This window comes from Heliconius melpomene, chromosome 15 (assembly GCF_056956725.1).
Source record: "Heliconius melpomene rosina isolate 202511_hmr_F chromosome 15, ASM5695672v1, whole genome shotgun sequence".
NCBI lineage: Eukaryota > Metazoa > Arthropoda > Insecta > Lepidoptera > Nymphalidae > Heliconius > Heliconius melpomene.
In genome coordinates, this window is record NC_140403.1 from 2,742,292 (window position 1) to 2,769,165 (window position 26,874).

General features: G+C 35.7%; 1 protein-coding gene across 7 annotated transcripts; it reads left to right on the forward strand.

Moving 5' to 3' along the window:
- The first annotated feature begins 225 nt into the window (after positions 1–225).
- Positions 226–25,512, forward strand: gw (trinucleotide repeat containing adaptor protein gawky). Of its 7 annotated transcripts, XM_085198633.1 has the most exons (19): positions 508–570; positions 1,225–1,325; positions 1,478–1,658; positions 2,116–2,487; positions 2,899–3,000; positions 3,121–3,246; positions 3,707–3,891; positions 4,417–4,992; positions 5,286–5,716; positions 6,100–6,351; positions 7,200–7,356; positions 9,007–9,129; positions 12,468–12,608; positions 12,966–13,123; positions 13,910–14,054; positions 14,274–14,606; positions 14,823–14,942; positions 15,591–15,728; positions 16,532–25,512. In XM_085198633.1, exons 3-19 carry the CDS (start codon positions 1,628–1,630, stop codon positions 16,649–16,651), a joined length of 3,510 nt encoding a protein of 1,169 aa, XP_085054759.1. In that variant the 5' UTR covers positions 508–570; positions 1,225–1,325; positions 1,478–1,627; the 3' UTR covers positions 16,652–25,512. The 7 variants fall into 7 exon arrangements, with proteins under 7 accessions (XP_085054756.1, XP_085054760.1, XP_085054755.1 ...); XM_085198630.1 differs by lacking the exon at positions 508–570 and adding an exon at positions 226–379 and having other exon boundaries at positions 1,478–2,487; XM_085198634.1 differs by lacking the exons at positions 508–570; positions 1,478–1,658 and adding an exon at positions 227–379.
- The last annotated feature ends 1,362 nt before the right edge of the window (positions 25,513–26,874 follow it).

Consider the following 26,874-nt stretch of genomic DNA (forward strand, 5'->3'; position numbering starts at 1 on the left):
ATGTTGTAATTTTGAATTATAAAGGAAGGTGTTTTATTTTTGTAATGTCTTTGATAATACAAGCTTGTAATAAATAACATAATATGAACATCTAAGCAGTCGTGTACAGTACGGTATTTATGTATTATACAATATAGTATAATAGGTATATATTCGAAGCAAATTGCTATTAGCCGACCGCACGAAAGAGACGTAGACGATTGTGTATCTGTATCTGGGCTGGGTACATCTAAAATGGGCAACGTTTCGTAACTCTTCGTGCGAACCCCGACGACGAAATCATTCCATCCAGCCGTCGAAGCCGTGTTCTCGGGGGTTTGGGATTGTGATTTTGTACAAATCTATGTAGTTTTTGTGCCAACCATTAAACAAAACGAAGGTACGCTATGTGCTGTATAACTCCTTGGTTAAATGTAGTCGAATTCGACCCCAAACGCGTTTAGCATTTATGGCATCGCTTTCTCAGGCGTATCCGCTGTCTCGCTCTAATAAACGGAACGTCAGTATCAAACTAAATTTACTGTCTCATTCTGTCTAGTAATATAACACCGTTGTGCTCGTTCGTGTCACGTAAGAATTTTTTGTATTTTCTCTTGCAAAATTGTGATATTTGTGATTTTTTCGTAATATTAATATATTTTATGCGTCTACGAATGTTTTACGATAATAATGTTAAGGTATTTCGCACGAATTATCCTCTAATAGGTCGTGTTAACTTTCACTCTAGGTATAGATAGGTACTGTAGATAAATATATAACGTAGATAGATATATACGAGTCTGTAGATATTCAACATCGAGTCTCAAGGCCGAAATATACAAGTATCTACATGGTACCTGCCGTGAAAAGACCAATTTTGTGCTTTTATAGAAAATGTAGGGCTTAAAATCGAATTAATTAATATCAATGTGAAGTGAAAACCTGTGTCCGTGAATACTGTTTGTTTAATGGCGAATTGAATAAGTCGCGGGACACAAAATAACTTTGATAGAGCATACGCTTATCGAGCCTAACCGCGACGCAATATCATGTTCATGTTATAATAACAAACCTCTACGCGTCGGGTCATTTAGTTGAAAATTATACCAGTTGTCCAATAGTCCTTGGGCTAACCTCAAAATATATTTGTTCGTGTCGCTATCGATCAATGTAGGTTGTTGCCAATCAAGATGTTTCATATTTTGGTGATGTATTATAAAAATATTTTTCAACTTTCTGGTATAGAAAAAGTGAAACGTTCGAGCTAACTGCTAAGCTGCTCCAAAGGATCTGCCGAGCCCGCATTATCTGTGATATACAGCTCAGCCTCTCGTCCGTCCTATAAGGTATGTATATTTGTCACGCATATTGGCTCCTAACTGGAAATGTCCACGATTAAAGCAGTCATAGATACTTAATGTTATTTTATCGTCGTTCTATTAATAGGAACGGAGACATAACATATTGTATATATTCCCTACATTGTGATTTGTTGTAGGGCTGGGCCATTTGGGGCTAGAGGCGAGTCCGCAGCAGCTTCCAGCGGTGATCTCACCCTGCCCTCTGCCATAGAGGCACAAACACTGCTACCTGCTTTATTGACTGCATCACTACGAACCATTGTTACTTAGTCTATAATTGAAACAATATGCAATCTGTGAAAATAAGTATAATTCTAGGTGGATATTGTAGAAAATTATTCTATTTATAATAATTGTCTGATGTCTAATGTTTCTGTAATATTATGTGTTCCATGTTTAATTAAGGATAATTGTTACTCCAATATTGATACTGTTACCGAACCAATGCAATGTAATTATACCACCTCAATGTTGGTGGTGAACACAAATAAATTTGGTGCTTATAAGCGAGTCGAAGAGAAGAATGAAAGTCAGCGAGTTAGTGTTAAAATGGTAGATAATAATATTTATAATGTAGAGTTTGTTGATAGTATCCAACAAAACCAAATGATTGGCGATACGCCTAACTTCTGCATTCCTTTAAAGATTAACGCCATAACAGTCCAGGGTATCTCATACAGTGACCCATATTTCAGTAGCTTTAACTTAAACTATAAGATGGCGTTTGGAGCGCCAGAATATATGAACAAGTCTGATTACGCTTTTAAATCCTCAGTTTGTATTATACGAGATGAGCCTTGCATGGATAAGACACGGCTAAATGGAAAGTCCGCTCATAAAATGATATGCAAAACGAAAACTCGAATGATTACTTATAACGACAAGTCTGTACAAACCAACCATGACAATAAAATATTGAAAGTTGGTAACGAAACAACTAAGCCAGTGAAGACATTCGCTAATGGCGACTTAACTTTCGACGCCATGTTGGAATTACTGCGAGACGAAAGGGAAATAATCAAGAATATGGCGAAAACTCAAGATGTGGACTCTTGGGGTATCCCACGTCAGCTTAGGCTACGTGGTGGAGGGGAAAGCTCTTTAAATGCTGCAAGTGGCTGGGGCAGCCCACCAGCTTCAAATAACGGTAAATAAATAAATAGTTATATAATATTTAATATTAGCAATAAAAAACAACCCCTGTATTTTTTTCTAATAAAACATCCAAATGGATCAACGACATTAGTGATTGCTTTCCTTTGAGCTTCTGGCTGATTCAAATAATTGGAATATTTCATTCGCAAACATAATTAGGAACACTGAAAATTTCAAAAAAATAATTCTCATAGGCAAATATTGTTTGCAAGATTAGAACAATGAGTAGGGTGCAATTAGGGCAAGAGAAAAGCAAGGTCAAATTGGGAATATGACAAAGTATTATGTAAAATTAATTGTTTTAGAAATTAATTCATTTACAAGAATATTATATATCATCAATGTCAATAGAGTTATTATTAATCATTTTTTTACATGATTTATTTTCTCTTCCTTTTGTTAGCCGGAAATTGGGGTGGCAATTCCAGCGGCCAAACCAATAATGGGACTAATAATACTCAACAATGGAACAACACTCAACGACCACCCACTTCACAAGCCGACAGTGAGTTGCTAGGTTTATTTACATAACTTGCTAATGATAATTGTTTCTCATTGTACTAAACATGATTCTCTATAGTTTATGGTAATAAGGATTTATTGTTTTATTTTTTTTGCACTACAGTGAACAGTAATAAGGGTAATGGCAACCAAATGCCGCCAACTAGTGCAGCCTCACAAAATTGGCAAACGTCACCACCTAATATGCCTAACGCACAAACTAATAATAATGGTGCACCGCAAAGTAATGGTAAGTAAGCAGCAATAACACAAAAATTATACATTAAAAGAATATTCTAAAGTTAACTAATAATCAAAATAAATGTTCAATAAACTTATTATAGGCTATTAATTAAGAAAAAAATATAAAAAAAAATCTTCTCATGCTTTTTTATGCCTGGCAGAGTAGGCAAAGAGAACTTAACACTCTGTTTCTCACTTTCCATCTCAATTTTTGATACATTGCGTGCCGCTTGGTGGATCTTACAGCCGCACTCTCTACCAGAGCTGGAAAATAAAAATAATTAATTTCCACTTGAAATCTAACCCACAACCATTGCCTTTAACCTCGGATTATCCCATTGTGCTTTACAGTAAAAATAAATCTTAAAATAAAAATCAATATTATTACAAAATTAACATGCAACAGAAAAGAACTCTTAAACTCTTATACAATAGTTCTTTGTTTTCAACATTCTGATAACTTCTAGGCACGAACAGTACTACCAACGGTAACAACGGCGGCAGTAATCCGTCTAATCCCACAGCAAACACCAACGGTGTGACCTCCGGCAACGGGAGTAACGGGAATAGTACCAACAATACATCGTCAGCTAAAATAGAACAGTTGAACTCTATGAGGGAGGCATTGTTCAGCCAGGATGGATGGGGTGGTGTAAGTAACTTGTGATTTTTTTTTGTGGTTATTTATTGTATCATGTATATAGGAGGGTGGGAAAGGAACCTGGAGTGAAGACATTGTTCTCAACTTTCTGACCAATTTTAAAGACAATTTTGAGTTTATTTTTATGCTGTGTTTTGTCTTATCATCAGAGCAATAAAATAAATTTAATTATTATTTCTTAATCTCAGTGCGAAACCAAATTCACAACCAATACAACCACAGGCAAACACCGTGTTGCTGGGTTGTGACATTAACACAGTTTGTTATTCTAAAAATAAAATAAACTTAAATCCTCATTTCTCAACTAATAAATCTTTTGCAAACTAAATAAATTTCATATATTAATTAGACAATTATGTGTTCTTTGTTCATATTTCAGCATTATATATTAATTTTATTTATTTTGGTAAACCTTTAAACATTATGAAATTTATGTATGCACTAAATTATGCAGCCACTTGGCAATGCTTTTGAAATAAGGAATTTATGAATTTTATTTGTATTATTTATTTTTAGCAACATGTCAACCAAGATACCAATTGGGATGTGCCCGGATCTCCTGAGCCTGGTTCCAAAGTGGAACCAGCTGCTGCTGGAGCACAGCCACCTTGGAAGCCAAACGTCAACAATGGTGCCTTCCTTGGAACCGACCTCTGGGAGGCAAACCTGAGGAATGGGGGGCAACCTCCTCCACAACCAGCCAGCAAAACTCCTTGGGGCCATACTCCCACTACCAATATTGGAGGTACATGGGGAGAAGATGATGATGCTGCTGACTCAGCAAATGTATGGACGGGAGCTCCGCCACCACAACAGTGGCCAGCTGGACCTCCACAACATAACCAACAGTGGGGAGGAGTACCAAAGAAAGATGACTGGAATGCTTGGGGTGAACCTCACAGGCCATCAGACCCCAGGCTCGATCCGCACCGCACTCCAGACCCCAGGCAGCAGCCCAACGACCCGCGCCACGATCTGCGCGGGGGCATATCTGGCCGTCTCAATGGGGATATGTGGAGCCAGCACCACCAGCATCCTGGTGGTCCAAATAAGATGATGCCCAGTGGTGGAGTGAACCAATGGGGCGCTCAGGTATTAATATGTTGTGAAAGCACTTTTAATCATATTTAAATTGAAGTATTATTATCATTATTTTGCTTTTCGATATGGTGATAGTAATTTTATTTAATATGGAACTATATAACTTTTTTAAATGGAACTCTTAAATTAGATTAATCTTGTATTATTCGTTTTATATTTTTGCACTAGTTTGTGGACTGAAATGGCATTTATCTGTCAGTTAACACAATTATTATATCAAACTTGCAAAATAAGCCTGTTTATATATTATCTAGTGTAAATAATTATTCTTCTCTCCCACATAGGGTCCAAAAGAAACTATTAAAACAGCAGGCTGGGAAGAGCCTTCTCCACCTGCTGCAAGGAGGGCAGGCGGCGGTTTCGACGAGGGCACGTCACTATGGGCCCAAAGAGGTGGTATGGGCGGTATGGCCAGGCCTCAAGGTCCCCCAGTACAACAGCGTATAGCCCCAGCACCTTCAAAACCAGATGCTGTATGGGGAGCTCATTCTCAAAGAAATGGCTCATGGGAAGAACCTCACGCTGGATGGGGAGAACGTGACGTCACTGGGTGGCCAGATGTTACAGGTCCAGCTCTGTGGCCGGTACAGAAGAAGGCGCCCACGGCGACCTGGCCTGATGATATAGGAGAGTGGGGAGGACCTAAACCACCACAAAGTGGTTCTCTTGGTAAACAGCTGCCCAAGGAAATGGTGTGGAACAGCAAGCAATTTAGGTTTGTATTGTTATATTTATTGAATGGATATACGTAACTGTTTGATTTTTATTGGAACATAATTATGGCTAATGTCTTTTTTTTACATTATAACTTAACTTTGTTGAAGTTGTCATTGTGCAATGTCCCATGTGTGCATGTGATGTTCAGAATTAATAATAGCTTGTATGAACAATTCAGTTTTTTGATTTCTTCGCTCTGGTAACAAGTCAAAGCGCGGCGTTGAGTTCCTCCATTCAACATGTAATGTCTCGAAATTTCAGCAGAATTGTGAAGGATGAAGTATCTTAAACATTAGTTCCATCTCTCTACCATGATTTTTGCGGGATATAACTTGAAGTTGAACTTATCACACAAAAACTTATCACACGTTTTTCTACTAGGTACCTCGTTGATATGGGCTTCAAGAAAGAAGAAGCTGAAGCTGCTCTACGAAGCCGTGATATGAATGCTGAGGAGGCCCTAGAAATGTTGGCAGCAACTCGTGGGGACGGCTGGCGTCGTGATGACCATTTCCACCACGGGCCCTTCCAGGCTCAGCAGACTGTGCCCGTGTCGCCTGCGGTAGTACAGAAACTGTTGAATCAACCACCTCCTCCATCTGTACAGCATCATCCTTCTTATAACCCGAATAGGTATGTAAATTGTTGTATGGCTAAAGAGTTGTGGCCACCCTGAAGCTAGTTTGAGAATATGCAAAGTTGAATTTAGGTTTTGTATAGTTTTGTTTATTTTTTTGTGTACTAAACATAAAAGTTCAGAAAGCCAACTTCAAGATGAATATGACTTGTGCACCATACATTTGTTTTTATTTAGTTAAGTGCCGTTTTCTATTCCACAAATATCATATTTTTACAGCTTCATAGATTTTTCTAAGTGTCAAGATATAAGACTAACTGCAATACTTGCGAGGTTTCAGCAAAGAAAATAAATATATTTATATATTGTGCCATACCTGTTACATTTGAAAGGTTAATGCTACTAATATAATCTATTATATAAACTGGTTCTTATCTCTGTCAATAATCTACACATTGGCCAGTATTGTTCAAATGTTGAATTTGTGAATAATGATTTGCAATTTTAAGGATATAATTTGTAGGGAACAGGACTATTTTAATGGGAACAGAGTTTCTTTACCCTAAGTTCTCTCTGCCTATGCAGAAAAAAAAACTTTTTTTTAAATACTACACCTACTTGTTTTTGGGGTACATTTTATTAGTTGCTTTTACATTATGACTTCCTTACCATAGACATAAACATAACTAAGAATTTTATTTATTTTAACTATATTTTATGTAGAGTACTTGCACTGTACTTTTATGTAGAGTACTTGTACTACATTTTAAGCAGTTCATATCAAGATGATTAACATTAATAAACCTAATTTTTTAATTTTTATGAGAATAATGCATTTTAACAAACATAGTATTTAGCTATATTAGTATAAATAGTCTTAATAATTGTTTCTCTTTTTAAATAGTGGTACAGGTAGCAGCGGTCAACCAAGCACGGCTCAACTCCGTATGCTGGTTCAGCAAATACAAATGGCAGTCTCCGCTGGGTATCTCAACCATCAGATCTTGAACCAGCCCCTTGCTCCTCAGACACTGGTGTTACTTAATCAGTTGTTGCAGCAGGTAAGGAAATTTATCAAAAGATAATTATATTGAAGAATGGGGCCATCATGGTGCAGTAGCACAACATCTGCTTATAAACGCGACGGTTTTGACTTCGATTTCCATTCCGGGAAATTAATTATTTTTAATTCCGCGTTCTAGTAAGAAGAAAAAGCGCAATGTTGTGTTTCGCCCTCCAACACACGTCTCGAAAGTTGGGTGGTCCGTGGGGAAACAAAATGTCTTAACATTAGGTTCCTTCTGATAATTCATTTTAATATCTATCGGTTTGTGGCGCTAATCCCAGAATCAGTGAAACTAAATCGAGAAGTGCAGTTTTCACATCATGTAGGCAAATATCATTTCAAATATAAAAGTTATATCATTATAAAATATTGGGATTGACAAAATTTAACAACTAAAAAAACTTTACAATTTTGGTATTGAATTGGTTGAATCTTTAAAGTGATAATATTATGAGAACACGAAAGTAATTCAGATTTGTAAATAAATAATAGTGTAGATCTAGCGGGCGAAGCCGCGAGTGGGTCGCTTGTCTATATAACTAACAACACAATGACAAAAATAGATTGTGCACATATATTTTGTATGTGTCCCCTTCATATTCGAAAGTACCTGTAACCAACTACCGAGGCCTTGTGATATACCGTCAAAACTAATTCAATATAGCTCACCGCGGTAACAATGCAGATTTGTTTTTGATTTGGTATTAGCCGCGCTCCGTTATAGGGTCGCTATACCAATTATCTATTGTATGTAAATTTTGTTTTATGGTTCGTTTCTATACTGTTAAACTGAAAATACCTTACGTCCGTTTGCGTTTACATTTACATTTGTAATTTTAATTTTGGTGGCTACAAAAGCGGATTATTGACCTATGTCCTAACACGACGACGAATAGGCGTATTAATAAATAGTTAAATTATATAATGTTGGTACACGACGGTTATGGATTCAAGTCCCATTCGTAAGAATACATTATTTTGTATTTTTATTTCGTTGCTCTGGTAACAAAGCATAGCGCGGCATCGAGAATGCGGCGGAAAGTAGGCAACGTAGTGTCTAAACACTAGATTCTCTCTAGCTCCTCTCCTCCTCTGGCTATATGCCTTCCTGTAGCTAAAAACAAACTCGGGTGAATGATCTATGGCGTAACACGACGACGAATAAAGGATTCAATACATAATACTCAAATTACATGATTAGTGTTTCAATGGTATTTATTTGTTACTTGTTTTGAACATTCTGTTTATATTAAATTGTCCTGACTTCATTGTTCAGTCAGCATTTTTTTTGTGTTTTTGTTGTATTAATGTTTCGTTAAATTTCTAAATAATAATAAATAAATAATAGACCTGAAGCAACATATTTTTGCGGTCGTGATGATCGGTTATAAAATTCGATTTTAGATTTCTTACATATAGAATCTATCTATTAAGAAGATACGAATAAGTTTTGTAGGTTTTATCATTATCATTGCACTCAGTTAATTTTTTATTAAAAAGTATACACATAAATGTTATAGTTGTACCAGTTATTTAAAATATACTTTAATAATTTTATTAATAAAAAAAAATAAAAAATTTTGTCTCTATGTACTTATTAAAGATTTTAATGTATTTTTTTCAATGATATTTTTTTTATTCATAGATAAAAGTGCTGCAACAGTATGTTCAACAGCACACAATGGCCATATCCAAGGCAAACTCTTCCCTCGCAATGCAGTATTCCATGCAAATCACTAAGGCGAAGCAAAATATTGGGGGCCTACAGGTAAAGTGGATATAAATTATATATATTTAAACTGTTTTACCCTTACCCAACTGCGCGACGCGAAGGAGGGTTATGTATATAATAAGTATATGTATGTATGTATGTGGTATTGTAGTGACTGAATATGTTGACTGGCTTCAATGATTCTTACTCATTCTACCACAGCGGCCACCAGACGCCATTTTGTGAAAGTCAAAAATATGAAAATGCCAAATTATGTCATTCAAAAATGTATGTACTTGTGGGGTATCTTTAAATATTGCATTCAAAATTTATGTACTTCTAAATGATTCATTTATTGTTTCTCCTATACCGCATATCAGAGTTGGGCATATAATAATTGCTGTTATCAATTTTATTAATTGATAATTTATTTGTGTGGTGATCACAATTAACAATTAAATTTTGAAATTTTAATTGTGGTTTCAGCACAAAGAAATGATTATTCACTAACATTTATTTGTTAATTGCTATTAAAATTTGCCCAACTTTGCCAAATATTTAGTTAGTGAACAAAAATATAGTACTAGACTAGACTTAAAAATATAGTGAATAGTGCAAACCTCAACCTTCTTCCTACCAGTGCTACCCATTTTTTCCCAAACACTATTCCTTCACAACTGGACTTAATGATCGTGTCTTCTCATGAACGTGTCGTCACTTTCGGCCAATTGTGTGCTGAAGCCTTTTCTTATCATGATCTCGTATACTTAACCTTTAAGATTCGCACACCAAAAATCAAGCCCACGGTTATCATGCGTAGAAGCTTCAAGAACTTCAATAATGAGAGTTTCATGAAAAGCTTAAGCCAGATCGATTGGGATAGTGTTTTCAATGCTCCAAGTACCAATGACAAAATTAACATATTTAACTCTCTTCTTATTGAACTTTTTGATATTTATGCTCCTCTTAGACCCGTAAAACTTAAACATCTCCCCGCTCCGTGGCTTACAGACGATATTAAGAAACTCATGGCAAAGAGGAACTCTGCTAAGTCTAAATACAAAAGAAATTGCACTGAAGAAAACCTTATTAGGTTCAAAACACTACGGAATCGATGTAGTAAGACTTGCAGAGATGCACAACGTAAATTTATCCATTCCACTATTGAAAATAACAGCCCTGCTAAAGTGTGGAAATTTCTAGATGCAATGGGTATTGGACGCACACGGAAAACTATTAATATAAGCGAAAAAATAAATCTTGATGAAATTAACAAACACTTTTCAAATGTTAACTTACTGAACCAAGAAATTAAAGCGGACACTATTAAGTCAATTCCCGATATCTCCTGCCCTTCTCCTTTTTATTTCTCCTCTGTTTCTACTGATGACGTGAAGAAGCATGTGCTGGCCATTAAATCCGATGCTACTGGTAGTGATCAAATCAGTCGGAAGATGATTCTCTTAACGCTCAACCCTGTACTCCCTGTCCTATGCCACATCTTTAATCATTCCCTTTCCTCAAACTCTTTTCCCAATGCCTGGCGCCAAGCTATAGTAACTCCTATTCCTAAGGTACCTAATCCTTTATCTTTTTCTGACTATCGCCCTATCTCCGTTCTCCCATTTTTGTCAAAGGTGTTAGAGCGTATAGTCCATCAACAACTTTCATCCTTCTTAGCTTTAAATAAAATCCTATCCCCCTTCCAGTCTGGATTTCGACCTGGGCACAGCACGGTTACGGCATTAAATAAAGTAAATGACGACATTAGGTTGGGTATCGATAATCAACAAATTACTATTCTTGTACTACTGGACTTTTCGAATGCTTTTAACACTGTTGATTTTGATATCCTCTTAGCAATTCTTAAGTCCATTAATGTATCCTCTGATGCTATTGAATGGTTTTACTCCTATCTACATGAACGAGAGCAAACTGTTCGTATTAACGATCAGCGATCATCCGTATGTCGTCTTAGTGCTGGGGTTCCGCAGGGTGGCGTCCTTTCTCCTCTCCTTTTTTCCATTTTCATTAACTCCGTTACCAAGCTCCTATCCGTTTCCTTCCATTTATACGCCGATGACCTGCAAATTTATTTGACCGCGGACGTGAATGACATTGCGAAAGCTATTGATCTAGTAAATTCCAACCTGCATACAATCAGTACCTGGAGCAAGTCATTTGGTTTGGCAATAAATCCTAAAAAGTGTGTTTCCTAGGCAGTCGCCAACAAATAGCTATATTAAATTTCTCTTCCTATCCTCATATTACCCTTGACAATTGTAAGCTGGAATACAGTAACACTGTTAAAAATCTGGGTATCAAGGTGGACAGCACTCTCTCCTGGGCTCCTCACATCTCTGAGCTGAGTCGTAAGATGTACTACACTATTGGTAGGCTAAAGAGATGGAAAAATCTTTTGCCCATACAAACCAAGATCTCCCTGGCGCACTCACTCTTGCTGCCTATATTAGACTATGCTGACACCTGTTATCTGGACATTTCGCAACAATTGCTCAATACACTTGAACGCCTACAAAACCTGGTTATTAGATTTATCTTCGGACTGAGGAAATTTGATCACATCAGCCAGTATCGTGTTAGGCTGCGGTGGCTTTCTGTACAAAACCGTCGGAACCTCCACACTGTCACGCTCCTCTATTCCATCCTTTTCCATCCCGATACTCCTTCCTACCTTAAGGAACGCTTTTCCTTCATTGGCTCTAACTCCTGTATTCCTTTCAGTCTCCGCTCGAAACGTGATAACGTGCTCGAGTTCCCGCTGTGCCGCACTCACTGCTACAGTAAATCTTTTACTGTAGAAGCAGTGAAATTATGGAATGCGTTACCACGAGACGTGAGACGGTCTACGTCTATAAATATCTTTAAGCGTAAAGTTAAGAATCATTATCTTCGGATGTAGTATATGTATACCTATTTGTATTTTTATCATTTATTTTATCTTATTTTCTCTTTCCCAATTATATTATATATATTTAATGTATATGTGTATGTATATTATCTATATATTTATGTATGTGTATTGTATATATATGAATAACTATATGTATGTGTCTATATGTATTATGTATTGTATGTACAGGTTATATATTTATTAAGTTTACTCAAGCTTTGCACCACATTTTGCCCTCACTCTTAGATGTATTCTATCCTTGGATTGGTTGCCTGGAAGAGATCACTTTTAGTGATAAGGCCGCCTTTGTGCATTTTATGTCTTAAAATTATAATTTTAACTCTTGTAAATGTGCAATAAAGACTTTTTATCTTATCTTAAAATTACTACTGTTGGTAAACTATTGTGTCTTTCATTTGTATTGGATAAAATGCAAGATGCTCATTAATTTAACTACATTAACTTTTCTTTTTTCGTTTAGAACCAAATAACGAATCAACAAGCTCTGTACATGAAGCAACAAGCGGGCGGTTCGGATCTGTTCAAACCGATGGACCGGGATCCGCTGTCCGGACTGCAGAATTCCTTTAATGACATAAGTATCAGTAAGGATACGCAATCGGTAAGTTATTTAGTCCTATACTTTTTATTTCTCCTTCACGCTGTATCCCACATGGGCAGTATAGGCAGACATTGAGCTTTGAGTGGCGGAACTTAACGCCACAGATTTTCTTGTTACCACAGCAAGGAAATAATTATAAATATTTTTTCCTGAAGTGGCAATTGAATCCACAACCCATACGCTTACAGATGCTGTGCTGCTAAGTCACAATGCACTCTTAAGTAGATTATTCAGTATGTTATATCATGCAGAATTCAGTATAAAGCTAACAAAACAGTAATTAATAGATATTTATATATATATTTATACATCTATATTATATATTTTTAGATATTAATTTAAAATGTTGTCTATCAGGGTTATGGCGCAAGTGGAAACCAAACGTCCCGTCTAACTCAGTGGAAGCTACCGTCTCTTGACAAAGACGGCGAAGGTACGGACTTCAGCCGTGCACCCGGCACCGCCAAGTCTACAACCAGTCCACAGTTGAATCAAATTGGATTACAGCCTGATACGTGAGTTTTATTTTGTTGTTTTTATATGACTCATAAATGAAAATTACAGGGATTATGTGGGTTCTATTCTTATTTTGGGAAATTAATTATTTTCATTTCCTCGATTTGGCAACAAGTCACCGCAGTGTTGTTTTGAAAATTATGAGAAAGAGAAAAAAAATTAGAGAAGGATACTGCATGAAAAAAAAAAAGGTTATTAGTGTGTTATCTGTTTTAATATAAGTACGGTTCATTATAAAATGTTATAATAAAAAAAATAAACTGAGGTTTAAATTAAAAAAAAATTAAATATAATTATAATAATGTAGTAGCATTATAGTAATATGAAGTAAAATACCTAATTCAATATCGACAGTAACATATGTTTGACCTATAAAGAGTTCTCAGCAGTTTGTTTCACTTAAAGTAATTTTGAAATCAATATGTGGTGTGTAATTTATATATTGACTGACAGCATTTTGCTGTGGTAGAACATTTTTTGGTCTATTGTGTGTCATTCTTAATACTTATACAAATGATTGTATTTCTTTCTTAATTTTGCCATGATAAAAGTTTTATAACAAAGTTAGAACAATTCTAAAATCCACAGGAAATTCTGAAAAAGAATGTCTTAACATTATCGAGCTTTTATGATGCGAACCTACAACCGTCGCGTTACAGTCGTACTCTTGTGGCCCTGCGCCCCGACAGCCGTGCCCAAATGCTGTGCTGAGACAATTTTTATTTTCATTTCTATTGCGAATTAAAAAGTTTTTGTTTGACTAAAAGGTTTTTTTTTTAATACAGCACATGGGGCGTGGGCCGCGGTAATGAAGGGTGGGGCGATACCGGCGCAGACGTGGCTGACGGCAAGGACGCCTGGCCGTCGCACCCTTCGCACCAGCCCGTGTACGACTTGGTGCCTGAGTTTGAGCCTGGCAAGCCTTGGAAGGTAAAATAGCCTGTAAAGTGAATGGCCTGTGTAAATAAAAAATGCATGTTAAGTGCCCGAGCTGTATATAAATATAAATCTATATGAAAAATGTTTGTATGTATTAGTCATTACCATTTAAATATATGATGGTCTTGTAGGCATCCTCATACTAACATTATAATATTAGTTTTTTATTTATATATAACCATACCACCTAAAACCATTCATATGAAACAGGGCAACCAAATGAAAAACGTAGAGGATGATCCAGCAATGACTCCCGGATCAGTAGTGCGGTCACCACTATCACTAACCGCCATCAAAGATGCCGACATGCTAGGTGGTAAGACTTCACCACCCGGAGGTGAACGAAGCCTGTCCTCCTCAACATGGAGCTACGCCCCGCCAGCGACCAGCTCCGGAGGCCTGAAGCCAGTGGATGCGTGGGGGGCGAAGCCCCGGCCTACGCCTCCTGGCTTGAACAAATGGCCTCAACACCATGTGAACTCACGCGCTGTGCCCTCGTGGCAGGCGTCCACTTGGTTGTTGTTGAAGAATCTTACTGCACAGGTGGGTGTTATATTGTCGCTGTAAAATATATTTTTCTCTATATAATAATTATTTTATAAATTTGACTTATAATTAATTTATATTTTTGAGATAGTTAATTTAGAGAAGTTTATGTAAATAAACTTAATATAGTATAATAATCTGTAATAAAAATATATTTAATAGTTTATGTTATAAATTGTTATTTAATTAATGTTTATATACATCGTTAACCAGATCGACGGGTCCACACTGAAGACGCTATGTGTTCAACACGGCCCGCTGCAGAACTTCCATCTCTACCTCAATCAGGGACTAGCTCTCGCGCGCTACTCAACACGCGAAGAGGCCGCTAAGGTGATATTATTTATATATTTGTAATTACCTATGAATGAATTTTCATCTGTGTGAAAAAGTATTTTGATAAAATCAAATTAAATCAGGTTCACGTTGTATCCCGCACACAGCAGGGTGGTCAGAGGGAACCTAGTGTTAAGATACTCTGTTCCCCACTTTCTGCCGAATTCTGGAGGTATTACGTGTTGAGTGGCAGAACTCGACGTCGCGCTTTGCCTCGACACCAGAGCGAAGGAATGGAAATATGAGCGTAAATAAATTTTTCACTTCCTCGAGTAGAGATCGAACCCACAACCGTCGCGTTACAGTCACACCTTGTGCCGCTGCGCCGCGATAGCCTCTACTAATAATACAATAAAACCAACATAATTTTTTAAGGGAAGTTGAGTAATGGTAAAATTTGTTAAGCCATTTTTGAGATTCATTTATGATACACAAACGTTCAGAGGAGCAGAAAGAAAATACTTTTTAGGGTTCTATTACTTTGATAAAAGTATTACAAGTATTACACTATGTTTAATGTAACAAATTGATAACATTTACATGGATTAAATACTTAAATATTAATTACTTTAAATAGATTAAATATTTATATTTCTCATCACAAATTATATAAAGTTAATATATATTTGTTTATTACATACCCAGGCTCAGATGGCCCTCAATAATTGTGTGCTAAGCAACACAACCATCTTCGCGGAGTCGCCGGCGGAGTCCGAAGTGCAAATGATATTGCAGCATTTAGGTTCGGGCGGTGGCGGGGCGTGGCGCGGGGGCGCCGCTAAAGTAAGTTAATTATAAATTAAATTTGTTTTAGTACTTTTTTTATAGCTTTACGTTGTTTAATGTACATAGCAGGGAAGGTAGAGGGAATCTGGGTAACTGGTGTTGTATACTCTGTTCCCATTAAGACACTCCCGTTCCCCGCTTTCTGGAGAAGTTTGGAGGTATTGTAGTCATTATCAGAGCGAGGTAATGTAAATATTAAATATGATGTAGGTATATAGGTAACGTTGCGTTGTAAGAGTAGATAACGTTGATATATGCTACTTTAATTTATTTAATTAATTTTATCTAATATAGAATATTTTAATAGTCACTCAATTGTGCGTACTTCAATATAATAACGTATTGAGTGGTATAAATTAGTACATTAGTTTATGCCAGTATTTACTGGTACAGAGTGATTACATTGAACTATAGATCATCTACTGTAAAACGGAACTTATAAAAATAGCATCAGCAAAAAAAATATTGCAATAAATAAATAATACTATTTAGTATTTTTTACAAATTTATTTAAAAAATCCTGCTATGCAGCTGTCTATAGCTAACTTCAGTGCGGGCACGACTCGTCGACCGTACTGTAACAGTGTGGTACACTCTTTATCGGGTTCACACTGTATCACTCAAACAGCAGGGTAGGCAGAGGCAACCTATTGTTAAGACACTCCATTTCCTACTTTCTGTCGAATTCCAGAATTTCCATTTTCTATGCTCTGGTGTCACTCAGGCAAAGGGCAGCGTTGAGTTCCGCCACTCAACACTCTTTACAAGTATATCATAACGTGTTTGTTATACATAATCAGCAGGACAGCTGGGGCGGTGCATTCCCGGGTCTGTGGCCAGAACAGCATGAGCAGCGTGCAACGCCGTCATCACTGAACTCTTTTCTGCCCCCGGACCTGCTCGGCGGCGAGTCCATATAAACAACCCCCTCCTGCCCCAAAGGGCCCCTGTGGGTCCCTATGGATCCCGTCTCTGGGCCCCTGTGGGCCTCCTCCCCCCACTAGTCCCCGCGGGCCCCCCCAGTCAAGAGGGCCCGCGGACTTAGTATTTATTTGTTGCGTACGCTGTTCCGTGTAACAACGGATGGCTTATATTTAATGATTGTTTGTTTTTTTTAATTTGGTTGGTTATTCTCGACTCGTTTTCCACTAGTGATATTTTTTAAACAGCAATAAAAGTGACGCCTCTGTCGTATTTTATTGTTATACGGTAATATTTTAATACAAATCTTAATTGTAATTTTAATGGATGAGATTCGAAGTGCATTCTTGTATAGATATATAATTCCTTTAAGCCGTTATAGTCTGAGCGGGAAGGCGCATCTTGCCATGCTGAAAGTTTCCCCAAATTTTTTCCAGTATTTGTGATTCAAGTGCCACTTTATGTTTAATATATAATGAAACGATTATCTAGGTTATACGATTAATAATGTAAGGGTAACCTAATATATTAAAAAAAATTGAAAAATTGTTTTATCATTTTATATTACATACATTTGTGAGAAGTGTTATAAAAAAGTACTATAATTGACCGTAATTAAAATATTACACTTTTGTGTATAGGTAAGAATAAAGTTCTAATAATAATAAACTTAAATTTAGCCATATCATATCTATTTAATAAAAGATTTGTGGTATTTTCTATAGGCTCAATTTGAACGTTATTCAAAGTGACATATGCTTTAGATATTCTGTTATTAATATACTTGTAGTAGTAGGTCTGTCGGTATTACATCGTGTAGGTTTAAGTACTCTTTAAGGTCCTACGTTAGATACTAAAATATAATACTATATAAGCATACTATTGATGTTTTACGGCAACGATCGCACTAGTAAATGTTCGTTTATGATGAAAAGTTTATTTACATTATTTTTTTTTTATTTACAATTTAATTTATTGATGGTGTGCCACAGAGTTACTCTGCCAAAATATATCATTACCGTAATATGTTAGCGGATAGCTAAGTAACTAAGAGAGCTGATACCGCCGTCTAAGACGGACCCACCACGCTTTGCGATCCACCGGTCGCTCCCACAAAGCGATTGACTCTAAGGGCCCATTTGTGAATTATGTCACGCGATTATGTCTTTCGTTTTTACGGATTTTTTAATATTTTTTAATTGAAACTCTTTAGCCGGATTTATCTTTTAGCGTATATTTAGGCACGTATTTTAAAATCGCTCTTAAGTCAGATCGATTTTGAGATGCCGTTTTCATTCTTAAGAATGTAATTTATGAATGGAAACGGTATCTCGAGATCGAGTTCATATTTGAGGGAGGTTTATAAATAGGGGCCTATTAGTATTATACATTTTTGGAAATCCAACGCGACGTTTCGAACACTTAATAATAAATAGTTCGTGGTCACGGATAGACCCAAAAACGTATAATACTAAATATTCGCAATTAATTTTAAAGAGTTTCATTTGAAATATGTCATACGAGTTTTATGTTTTTTTTTACCCTCCTCCAGTCCTTGTCACGGCTGGTCATATTTGTGAGCTAAATCTCACAAATGACGTTGTGAATGTGACATGACGTCACATATTTAGCAATTTTACACCTAGAAATTATTCACCTAAAACTCCAATTCCTAAATTGAAATGTGATGTAATAATATTATATTCTGAAATGTGATGTCAAGAAATTTACGATCCTCTCTCCTTGTCACGATTATGACATAATCTCTATCTCCTCCAACGTGTGACGCAACCCCCTCTTTCCCCCCCAACGTGTGACGTAATTAGTGGATGGCCCCTACTAACGTACATTATTATATGTATTCTAAAAACATCTTCCAGTGATCTTGTAATTAATAACGATTCGTAGCGGTAAGTTAGTTGTAAGTATCGCTGTACCTTATCGGGCCTCGTTGTATCGACGCTCGAGGACTTCACAAATTATAACGGATAAGTTAGTGGTCGCGATGTCGTTTGTGCGTTTGGACTCTTCGACCGCTTCGAACCCTTAGCTATTAGTGAATGTTTCGATATATGTGTTCAATTAGTAACAATATTCATATTATTATTACTATAGCATTTCTCATTCATTTACCGTGTATCGCGTATATCGTGTACGTACAGCCATTGCGGTCTTGACAGATCTCTATAGGGTTGCATATATCTTATTGCCTTTTTCTCAAATCGCTTTTACCGCAACTGTTTTCGCTGGCTAGTTTGTAGTTGATACGACCAGTTATATATATCTATATATATTTATCTTATTATACATGTCAAATGATATTTTTACTACAAAAGTTTTGTATAATAGTTTATGAATTAATTATTATATATAGAAAGGCACGGTTTATGCAACGTGGCGAAGGGCAGTACAGCACGCGAGGGCCCTACGAAACTTGACGCGACACTGTTAGGTGCCAAAGAGTATTTATCAAAGATATGATGTCGTGGTAATATCGATCGCATCACCGCTTAGAAGACATATCTTCCAAAATTTATATTTGAAATTAGTTTTTTTCGGTACGGGTTTTTGATCTGATGTTCCTATGCCATTTCGTGTAAATTCTACGCAACAATAGTGCGATAGTCAATTGTACTGTAGGGAGCTCAATTTTTGTGTGAGGGTGTTTCTTTGTATCGATATCGATAGGTTATATGAATAAATAACTTAAATTACTAGTACTACTAAATTGTATTTCGAATTAGTTAAACGTCCGAAGTACCACGATCGAACATGCCTCTAGCGTCGCGCCTCAGTCGCGGAAGTCTGGTCGTAACGTGAATTTATTGCAGCAATAAAGAGAAAAAAAAATTGGAGAGTTAATTTTTTATAAAGATTTTCAATTTTTAAATAAACGATGAAAAAAAAGTAAGTTGTTTAGAAAAAATGCCGAATAACCGAAAGTATAAATAAACCAGTGCCCTGTAGAATACGTTGTCCATAGTGTAAAGACGGGTGGAGTCATGCCTTGAAGTTTAGTCAGTTAATTATATAAAGAGTACTTAAGTAACCGTATCGGTACTATCGTATAGTTTGCGGGTTGTGAACTGGCGACCGCCGCCAGCTGAATCTCCACGGGGTGACGGACTGCGTTGTATCCTGCACACTTGCGTCGCGTGCAATTTTTTAGTCTGTGTTATTATTATGTTGTTGTATATTTATATTATACGGTGTATATATTGTCAAATTATATTACTTATACTCTTAAAAGATTTTTAAAATACGCTTCACGCTTTTCACTTCTTAACAAAACCTTTTTTCGTGACTCGTTTTCTGTTATTTAGAATAAATTTACGTACCTAAAAAGTAATTATAATAATTATTATGATAGATGTAAACGTAAGAATATAATAATTGCAAAAAAAAATAATAAAAAAATATAAAAAAAAGAAAAAAAAAGAAAAGCAAATAATAAAAAACCAATGATTGTGCCTCAATAAACTGTGGTACGTTACCGTAACCTTCGGGCAGGTCGAGTGGTTCCCCTTCGGGGGCGATGAAGTGCGCGTCCGCGTCCGCGCCGTCGCCGTGCGTAATCATTGATGAGCTTAGCTATGTTTTAATTTTATTGTAAGTGTTATGACATCAATCGACATTTTATATATTAATTATACTTGCGTGTAAATATTTTTATCTATTTATTTTCGTTTTCATGAAGTTTAACCCGAATTAACGTGTGTATTTGCTCGATGTTTTTTTTAATATTTATTTCGGGTCAGAGCCGATTCCATAACACTTGTATGCCAAAGTCGATATCCTATTGCCATTAACGACCGCGACATTCGATCCGTGGATCTCCGACATCACAACAAACTATACTATTTAATGATCGTACAAATGGGAGCCATTTTGTTTTATATACGGCTCGCTCCAAGCTGCTCCGGTGTTATTTTAGCTCAAGTATTTCAAATAGTAGTTTGCTCATAATAAATATTGTTGTTATTATTTTTTATTATTTATAATATCTTTATATTAATTACTCTTCGTTGGCGTGCGAGAGAAATTTTTAAAATTAATTATGTCCGCCATCTTGATTTGAGTTAGCTTTTAATGGTATGTATTTACGACAAAATGGAGTATCGTGGTGTTAAGTATTGCATCGTTTTCGTGTTTCGCGTCAATGTGTATTGTTGTACCGCCTATAACGCATCTCATAGTAAAATTTACTTACCGATTTGTATAAGTACGTACGACTCCCGCCGCCATCTTCTTTGTAAAAGTTCAAATTCCTCTGAGACTTAGTCTAATTTAAATTATAATTGGTTATTTGAAGCAACATGGCGGCGCGGCGTCCACGTCACGACCCATTCGCGCATTTTGATGCGATCTCAAACGTAAATATAGCCTAGAATATATTATTTATTTGAACAGAGCACTCGTATAGGGACCAAATATATACGAAACTATAATATTATGTTTTATTTATTTATTTATCTAACGTCCATTGCGCTCTACGGGCGATGCATACTAAAAAGACAATCCATCTTTCCATATATAACGCTCGTATCGTATTAGTTTTAGCGTTCGTGTAGTGATAGTGTACAATACAGAATGGCCTTTAATTTGATAGTATTTAAAAGTTGCTTGTTATCTTCGTTTATATATATTTTTGTACGTTGACGTCCTAATACTGGAGGTGGGCGATTATGGATGATTTTACAATTTTTTTATTGTGAATATTTTATCTTACAATTTACACTTTTTTAAAGGAAAATTGTTTTAAATCGAACTTTTATAAAATCTTCGAGGAATATTTTTATTTTAATACTGACAACGACCGCAACGGTGAAGTTTGTTTTTTGATATATTTTAAACAAATCGAACTTGGTTTGGTCATTCGTGATCGTCCCCGCCTAGGTACTCGTGTCTACAATAGAAGCGTTAGGTGATATTTACAAAGAAACTAGTCTTCCTTAATAACGTGGCGGATCGGCGTCGGCACAAGAGGCAATCATTCCTCTAGTCTTGTTTCGTGGTGCGGTTAAGATAATACCAAATATAAACTAACGAAGGCTTTCACGTAGTGTAACGGTAGGCGGTAGCGGTAGCGGTAGCAGTAGCGTAGGCTTAGGCCCGAGCAGCTTGGAAACTGTCTTAATACAAGGGTATGAATGGTTGGGTAGTATTATTATATTGCATTTATTTCACTTTTGTCGTAGTCACCCAAGAATATATTTAATTAATTGAGCTAATGCCTAAAATTTGGAATATCAGAGTTTATTTAGGATGTTTAATATTTTACATTTTAGTGTTTAAATATCTAAAATTTACCTTAATTATAGCGAATGGATTTTTGTATTGTCGGTATATATAGGTGTAAGACAAAGGTGTTCTCGATTAACACAACAACTGATTATTACAAAATGTACTGAGTGACTTTACGTGTAAACGGAGGGCCATTGATTAAAATGTTGAAGTAAGCTAAATCTCTATTTGGTAATTTATATAAATGTGATCGCTGAAGAATATTTTTAACTGCTATATTTAATGTTATTATAGTTGAGTAAGTGGACGACGATCAGTGTTGGTAGTCACACACCGACACACACACACACACACAGTGCTAGTACAGTGCAGTACAGTGCAGTGCTCGTCATCGTCCCTGCACGCGCTTGCATCCCTTCACTGACGAGCTACTAGTGAACGACTGCACAGCGTTTATGTACATATGTATCGTATCGTTATCGTATCGTACGTGTTCCACGGTCACGGCCAACAACCCCCCACCAACAGTGTTAATTGATGCAGTAGACTCATACACTAGAACACACGCACTGCTTCTCTAGTCTTCTCGCATTCGAACATCGCTTTAAACGAGCTATTATTGTTATCGAGCATAATTAATTATCATATCCTTTATAATATTGATTCGTAGTTATTATTCGTATTATTGTTTCATTAGATCTCTGTTGTACCTGTGTCAAATTGTTTTATTATCGATGTACTGTAAGAGAACTCTACTGGTCTCGACGCGCCGTGCTTTTTTTATATACGTAACTTAGCATCTACGACCAAACCACTATGTTCCGATATACTTACTAAAAATAAATAAAAAAAAACCTCTCTTATGTCATACACTTGTTAAGTATTGGCGTCAAACAATACTCCGCGGTCTTACATTAGTCACTTTTGTACCTTGATTGTACTCGTACTTGAATAAATAAATAAAAACCCTATGTAAGTGAGTGAGGGACGACTAATCCGATTCTGAAAATATACTTAATTTTTAAATTTTGACAGACTGATAGCTGTGATTAAGAAAAAAAATAATATTTTTAATATTGTCCAGTGAGTCGGATGGGAATAAATATTTATTTTATTAGAGGTTTCCTACTGCCATCGACACGTTTTTGTATGTGACGAGACATTCTGGTTTTTGCATATTTTTTTTTACTTTAGTAGTATGGGGGTCAGTGCCCCTTTTAGCCCATGCCCAGCCCATGTGGCGAGAGAACAAACAGTTGTGCCCACCATTTTATACTTCGCTTATGAGCCAGTGTTTGTTACGTGACATCGTCATTTATACGCACAGACTGAAACATTATTTTTTTCTAAGTATATCATACTAAGTACCACCGATGTCATTTTCCTTTTGTTGTTTACCTTTAAACATTTTGATCTTCAACGTTGCATATCGAGTGACATTTCTAATCGAATCGTTTTGTTGTATTCATATCCGTAACCCTGTAACTGTGTTAGGTTCGATATATTATTAATAATAATAATAAAGCTCTTAAGTTATCATAATAATAATTAAAAAAAAAAACGAACTTAATTAATCGCCTTTAGTGTTGTATCGTAATGTTCGACATCTCTCTAAACTTATATAATATAACGATTGGCGTTGTTTCTTATAATAAAATATATTTTTCGGTACCACCTTTGAGTTAAAGTACAATGTAGATGTAAAACGTGTCTCGGTAAATTTAATGTCATCGTAAACTGTATCGATATGAAATAATCGATTAAGTTAATATATAGTAGGTTTAAGCTGTCTCGTCTCACTACACCAATATTAAAAAGTTCTCCTCAATATTTGTATTTAATAGGCGGATACTAAATTTTTCATAATTATTATATCAATAGACTAATAATATTATTATTAAAAAAAAAGTTCTGTGTAAAAATCTCTGTGATGAGAAAAAAAATGTAATTCTAAAATGTTAGTATTAACTGATAATGAAACAGGAACGGAATACTTTAAATGTTTATAGTTACGTTAGTGTTAGTGGTCTCCTTGCGTTTCACTCACTAAGTGTTGCCTGTTTCGTTGTGACTAAAGTTGAACTTTTCAGTCTTTTCGCGCAAAGGGTTGTGTATTAATTTTTATGTAGTACAAATGTGTTCGCAATTTGATTGCTTCTGTAGTGTTCCTTAAGTTCCCCTTTTTTACCTGTTTCGACGGTATAATTATTTTTTGTTTGTTTTTTCAATATCTAAAATTAATTATCTTTATTGTATGTAATTTGTAATAATAGTCGTCAGTTGCGTCTCGTGTTTACTTTTTATGGGGTGTAGGGCGGGCGGTACGCGTAGCTGCGCCCGCGCAGGTCTTGAGACCGTCCTTATGTGCCTTGTCTTTACGGCGCTTGTTACCGCGGCCGGGGCTCCGCCGCCGCCCGTCGCGCCCCGAGTACCAAATAAGAGAAGCAAGTGTCGACGCGGCCTCGCCGTGCCCACTCGTGCCCGGTGCCCCTTGCCCAGTGCCCATCGCCCAGTATAGTGATCGATGGGATAATACATTAAAACGCTTTTAAATCTAAAGGGACTCTGTAGGTTAATAATAGTTTTCTAAATTATATTTTTATTAGCTCTTAATGTCTTTGTGGTTTAATAATATTAATTAGTGAATTATAGTGAATAGGTATAGTAGTGACAGATGTTGTTGTGTTTGGTCCCGCGTGTTGGGAGTGGGCGTGGGGGCGGGGTGTGGGTGTGGGCATGGACGAGGGCGTGGGCGCGGCGGCAGCGGCCGGTCTCGTGTCCTTAACTCTATATTACCTCGTTCAGTAACCTCACATATAATCAAACTATTTATCGCCTCCCCGTACTTACAAAGCGCACTGCACTGTTATTTGGTACACCCACCTGTATTAGACCCCCTTCTTTTAAGTTATCTTAAGGTATATCATGATTCTTAACAGCATAACTAGTATAGTTGATATATTTTTAATTGTTATTTTCTGAATTACATAAAGCAATGTATTTTACAAACAAACAGAAGAACAATAATTATAATGTAAGTGTAACAGTTAGTGAATTTAAGTGTGCTATTTTCCATTCCAGAACTCAACGATATCAATGTTCTCGTATGACTTATGTTCGGGTTTTAAAAAAAAAAAGATGTTTTATTATTCTATATAATTAACTTACTGAACCTTATGTGATTGTAATGCAATGTTTAGAAGTATTTTTATTATTTTTTACCATTAAATAATAGTTAGTAGAGATCTATATGAGAGTCTAATGTATCAATTATTATGTAAAGCTGGCTGTAACTAATTAGCGAGTTGCATATAAGTAGAAATATTTTTAATATAAAAAAAAAACATTTGGAGAAAGTTTTATGTGGACGACCGGCCAATTGTCTGTTGTACGGTTAAAGGTGTGCTAGTTGAGTATAGTGGTATGTGGTATGTGGTAGTGGTAGGTGGTGATCGTGAACTAGCGCCGCATGTGCGCACAAGTACTGTGTACGTACACCTCGACTCTCACTGCACAGCACATGTAGTTTTTAATATTAATAATTGGTTATTACGCCAAAATAACATTTATTATTATATAGGCAATAATGTTTAACAAAAGTCCCTATACAATCGAACTGACGACAGAAACGCTGTTATATTTGTGGCCTCTTTATCGATAAGATATAAGTTACATGTTAAATGAAAAAAAAAAATTAAATTAATTTTGCTATGCACAGAAATGATACTCAATTAATTGCCAAAAAGTTATATATGTATATTTCATAGTTCAACAATATTTCTTTTGGGCATATTTACTTTGAATTTATGCAAATATTAGAATTATGGATAAGTAGGTTGTAGATTATATGTAGAGTGGATGAATATATATAATATATCTATATATATTTTAAAGTAAGGTGAATTTGAGATGTATCAATTTCTTGTATTGTTCATAAGTTTTAGATAATAAATGGGTTTAGCCATACTTCGGCTGGTTTGATATGTATGTTATCTGATTAATTGTAAAAAAAAATAAAAAAATATATAAAAAAGTGTGCGTTTTATTTGATACCTGTCCCTTGATGTTGTTTTAAGATATTAAATACCTTCGTGTCGAGTGGTGCAACTCAACGCCGCGTTTTGCATCGATATCAGAGCGAAGATATGAAAATATTGAATATTTCATTTTTTTGAGCGGGAATCACACCTACAACCTATCGTGTTGACAGTCACGCTCCTGTGACTGCGTTACGACTGGCCTTGAAACTTTTTTTATACCAGTGGAAAATAAAAAAATGAGGTCCTGCTTAATCGTATTTTGCAGTAAATGCTTAAAATTATGAATATACGAGAAAAATTTTTTTTTATCATGATTGCTGACTCTAAACTTTATTAATTTGATTTTTCACTTGTTTGCTAAAATGTTAGGTTCGTATATACTACTTCATATTTTTGGTCCTTGAGTTTTTTGTTGAATTTTTTCAGGTGGCATAATCCAAAAATAGTAACTGGAAATAAAAAAGAAAAAGAAAAACCAAATCCTTAATCATTGCACGGCTTTTTTTATTTCGTTTTATTAAATAAATTATTTTAAGAATATTATAAATTGTGTAAAATTACCTTACAAATGATTATATACTATTTAATTACCGTCATAAATATTTACATACACTATGTGCATGGTAGTTACATGATATTTGTAGAAACTCAAAGCGCTAATTAAATATTATATTAACTTCATACTTATCATAGTATAGTATTGTAGAAGTGATGTTTGTGATGGGCCTAGAATAAATATGGGTTCTTTCTAAATTATATAATTATTTATTTGTATATTTTTCAAGTCATCATATTTTATATTGTTGTTTTGTTACCTCTGGATTATTTTTCATTAATATCCCTTCATGATATGAATATGTAATCTACGCTATGATTCACCCTAAACTGTGCTTCGAAATTAAAAAGCATTTTATAATTTTTCAGCTTTAAGGCCAATA

Coding starts and splice junctions, on each gene's coding strand:
- gw (XM_085198630.1), top strand. CDS start 1,701: ATGTCTAATGTTTCTGTAATATTATGTGTTCCATGTTTAATTAAGGAT. Junction 3,001..3,120: donor ACCCACTTCACAAGCCGACA/GTGAGTTGCTAG, acceptor TTTGCACTACAG/TGAACAGTAATAAGGGTAAT. Junction 5,717..6,099: donor TGGAACAGCAAGCAATTTAG/GTTTGTATTGTT, acceptor TTTTTCTACTAG/GTACCTCGTTGATATGGGCT.